The sequence below is a fragment of the Atta colombica genome, unplaced genomic scaffold, assembly GCF_001594045.1.
Source record: "Atta colombica isolate Treedump-2 unplaced genomic scaffold, Acol1.0 scaffold46, whole genome shotgun sequence".
Taxonomy (NCBI): domain Eukaryota; kingdom Metazoa; phylum Arthropoda; class Insecta; order Hymenoptera; family Formicidae; genus Atta; species Atta colombica.
In genome coordinates this window covers 2,720-7,410 of record NW_017259535.1, presented here as the reverse complement: position 1 = coordinate 7,410, position 4,691 = coordinate 2,720, and the positions used below count along the sequence as shown (strand labels likewise).

General features: G+C 32.8%; 1 protein-coding gene across 1 annotated transcript; it reads right to left on the bottom strand.

Moving 5' to 3' along the window:
* Positions 1-1,211: 1,211 nt before the first annotated feature.
* Positions 1,212-1,562, bottom strand: LOC108691334. The gene has a single exon (XM_018199031.1). The coding sequence runs from the start codon at positions 1,560-1,562 to the stop codon at positions 1,212-1,214; it is 351 nt and encodes a 116-aa protein (XP_018054520.1).
* Positions 1,563-4,691: the final 3,129 nt, after the last annotated feature.

The following is a 4,691-nucleotide window of genomic DNA, read 5'->3' as shown; positions in this document are numbered from 1 at the left end:
TTTAAATCACCATCCGCGTCCCTTTCCCTCTAAATACCTGAGATCGCATGGGTCCAGTCCCAGATCAAAAGAATTAAGTTCCTTGACCCAAAAAGTAGGACCGACGTTCGCACTCTCCATCGGAACAGATATCATAGCGTCTCTTTGGGATGTTGACTCATATTCCGGGACCGAAAAAGTGCGTACTCATAGATGTTCGCCTCCACGCGTATATCTGTCCAGCTTCCATGTCCTCTCCATTTTCCCTTATAGTCTCCTCGACTAAACTTCTAAATGCTTGAACATAACAATATCATTGTTTAATTAACACTTTTTTATATTATTTAGGTGTAAAAAAATCACGACTTATGGACAGCCATTAATGTATTAGAAAAGAAGTCAACAATGTTTGAGAATATTAAGCAGAAAATTTTAGAATTGAAAAAATAAAATTAAAAAAAAGAAGAATTAAGTTTTTAAAGAAATTTTACAGCAACTACGAGGGCTGTTTGATAAATACCCGTGTTAGGGAAGAAACACTTTAAAAAAAAATTTTTTTTTTTATTTCTCTATATAATCTCCTTTCAGTTTGATAAATTTAGCTCAGCGATATTCCAATATTTTTATACTGTTTAAAAAATATGATTGGTCGAACTCCTTAAAATAGGCCTCTGTTTCGACTTCCTCATTTGATGCAAAGCCCTTTCCGCCAAGCCATTTTTTCATATTTGAAAATAAATCGCAGGGGGCCAAGTCTGGAGAATAGAATGGATGAGACAACAATTCGTAGCCTAATTCGACCAATTTTGTCATGGCGATTGCAGACGAATGATGCGTTATTAACGATGAAAGAGCACTTTTTTTTTCGCTAAATGAAGCCGTTTTTTCTTCAATTCAGCGTCGAATTAGTCCAATAAATCAGTACTGTCCCGTGATTGTCCTTCCCTTCTCCAAATAGTCGATGAAAATGATGCCTCGCGAATCCCAATCAAAAAACAGCCATGATCTTTCCGGCCGATGGAACCGTTTTTGTCTTCTTTGGAGCAGATTCGCCGGATTTAGTCCACTATTTAAACTGTTCTTTCGTTTCTGGTGTGTAATGGTGGATCCATGTTTCGTCAACAGTGACGAAACGCTGCAGAAACTCTTTCGGATTGTGCTTAAACATGTCCAAATAATGCTTTGAAGTTGTCACGATTCCGTTTTTGTTCCACTGTGAGCAAACGCAGCATCTATCTCGCCGATAGCTTTTTCATGCCCAATGTTTCGTGTAGGACATTTTGTATGCGTTCAGTTGAGATCTTTACAATGTTAGCAATCTCTCTGATCTTCACCCGGCGGTCTGCTAACACGATATCATGGATTTTGTTGATCATATCCTCCATAGTCAATCGGACGATCTGGGCGCTCTTCATCAAAAATGGATGTTCGACCACGCTTAAATTCGTTGTACAATATCTTATGGTAGTTATCGAAGATGCGTTGTCCTTATATACGGCATGCAATTTTTCTTTGATTTCTTTACACGTCTTCCCGTCCAAAAACAGGAATCGAATCACAGACCGATATTGCTCTTTCTCCATGATTGCAAACAAGCACAAACTCGTCAACTTTCAATTATAAAAACTAAACTAACCGGTACAGCTGTCTGAAATTTTTACTGCGTTCAAAAAATGACGTTACACGATGGTATACAAACTTTTAGTCAGAGGCGCCCTCAGTCATCAAACACGGGAACTTATCAAACAGCCCTCGTACAGAATATGAATGACCTCATATCAATTGTGAAGAAAGAATTAAGGATAATTAGGATAATACCTGACAACAGATCTTGAATAAACAAAGATTTGTATTATGCAAAAATTATCAAAGATATATATTTTCTATATATATCATATAGTATTGTTTCTTTATATATACTATAAATTTTTTAATTGGTATCAATTCATGTTGTTTAATTTCTTTTTTCTAATGCAAAAATATAAAGTTCTAGCTCAACATATTCAAATATCTAATATTTTGGCCAAAACTATATATACATATGTACGTATGTGTAATTCATGTAGCATGTTAAAACTTGCGATGGTACAAATTATAACTTTACTTTTTATGAACAACACTATCATCAAAATAATTTTATTTTATAGAACACAAGAAACATATAATTAATAAAATTAATGTGCTTTAAATTAGTGATAACTCTGTAAATTGTTGCTTATTTGTATACAATAATAAAGCGTATCACTAGCAAAATTTAATGTTACTCTTCGTAATATTATACTGTTCCACTAAAAAATGTATCACTTTATACGATTATATCTTATTTACACGTTATTTTTTGTTAATGTACACACGCCATTTAATCCCTTCATTGCAATATTTAAATTATAGGCTGTTTGAGAACATAATTATTGGACAGCAATTACTGGACAAGCCTTAATAACTCTAAATAAAGATAATAAAGTCTTCCGTATTCATTAATGTATTCGTTAATGTTTATCCATTGTATGATAATCATTACAAGCAATATTTTGAATGTCATACACTTTCCCTATCAAGCATTATGATTTATAATTAATATGCATGAAAATAAATCACGATAGGTGCTTACATTGTTGTTGTATATTTCTTGCTATCGCTAAATGCATAAATATGGAGACAAAAATTATACGGAGAGTTAAAATTTACGTTTTAACGAAGGAAAATAGGATATACATTCTCGTTTTTTGTATCACTTGTTAATTTGGATAATAATAAAAAAGAAAAGATTATATTTAAGCCTTACAACTTATCTCTTAATAACAATAAAAATAATCTCTTATTATTTTTATATCGTTATCGCTTGAATTCAATTCTGACAGATTTTTCTAATTTTCCAATTCGTGATTCTTAATATTCTTTTGTATGCTTTAATATGCTCTTGTAAAAAACATAAGATTCTCCTTATGAGAATCTTTTCAGTATAAATACTTTAGTCTCTTGTAAATACGTTAAAAAATATAATCTTGCATAATTGTGCAGCTCGTGACATTCGTATCTGGAACTAAAAATTTTTGCAATGTTTAAGATATCGAAATGTTAATTTTCTCATGTTGATAAAAATGAGAAAATGCAATACAAGAAAGTTGAGAAAAAATTCATAAAATTCTATGAGAAGAAAATAAACAATTTTCAATGCAATTTTTCTGTAAAATTGATAGTATTATTATTAGATATAATTGAGTAAAGAATTATTGAAGACCAATTTTCGGCAATTTTTAGCAATTAATATCTTATTAAAAATTGCAAAATAGTAAAGGACTTTCCGTCTCAGTTTAGTCGCTCTACGAACTCCGTTAGAATGATTATCAGATATCCTGTATACTATTTAATAAGTTACTTAATAAAATCCTGTGTCCATGATGTTAAAACTCGATCCGAATTCTCGAATGTCAAGAAATATCTATGTAGCTAATCAATTTGCCGTTTTTCCGTAAAAATTACGTTAATTGGCTAGACATTCCTACAAGAACAGAGTTTTAGCACGGTAAACACAGACTTTACGCTTCCGGCACACCAGCGTGATGTTAGTCACACGCGACGAACATCGCGCTGGTGTGCCGGAGGCATTAAAGTTCTAAATATACTAATAAAGCAAAGAGTTCTCCATTATCTTCAGACTTACTGACTACGTTTACACAGTTCGATTATTTACGCTTACAGACTTATATAAACAGACTGCTGGATCAATGTGAAGTAGAAAGAGATGAATTTGATTCCGAGCTGCTTTTAGTTTATACGTATGTATGCGTCCTGTCTGTGAGTGTGAATTTATTCATGTAATTGGTTGCGTTCAGCAGAAAAAGCATAAGTTTTACAACTGCTGTAAAATTCTTTAATATGGTGGTCTTGCCCTTAGTTTCTCACTGGATTTAAGATCGATATTCATAATCAAATTTTATATTCAAGATCATCTTAAGTACGGTCTTAAGAAATCATGAACCAATCAGAGAGCCGCATTAATGTCTTAAGACGGTTTTGAAATAAGAATCGATTATGAATGTCAACCTAAATGTATAAAACAAATCATACTCACGAATTTTACATAACAGTTGCAAAATTGCTTTTTCTATTAAACATAGCCATTTATACATGTGTGAGTGAGAGAACTCAAATATGGTGCTGTCCAGCGCTATCTTCAAACAGGGAGGCGAAATTGACAGTCTATTTATACAAGTCTGTGGCTGAAGTTATAACATCGATATTATAAAATCATAACTATTCTTCCGAAGAATGGAATGACAATGGTTGCATTCGGCAGATTCAACTGTTGCGGAGTGAATCCATAAATGCTCGCTGCTATTGAAATATCCTTTTAGATTATTCAATAGCAATGAGCTTCACGGATCCATTCCGCAACAGTTTTGAGTCTGCTGAGCGCGACCATTGCGGTCAAAGTCTCATTATAAATGTTTTGAAATGATTGATCAATTAGAAGAAAGAATTTTACAAATTGATCAGTCAAAAAACGCTTTAAAGCATTTGTAACATCGCATTGACCTTGTGATTTGCCAATTCATAACATCGATGTTATAACATCGACGTAAATCGAATATAAACGTAGTCATCAATCATATCATAGGTCTATTTTTTATTATTGTACTCTTTGAATTAACAAGAGAACCGTCCAAGCCGTCCCTCACTAATTTTGATGGGCTTTGGATATGTTGTAG

What these genes read in the sequence shown, in the direction of transcription:
- LOC108691334 (XM_018199031.1), bottom strand. Translation starts at nt 1,562, where the DNA reads ATGGAGAAAGAGCAATATCGGTCTGTGATTCGATTCCTGTTTTTGGAC.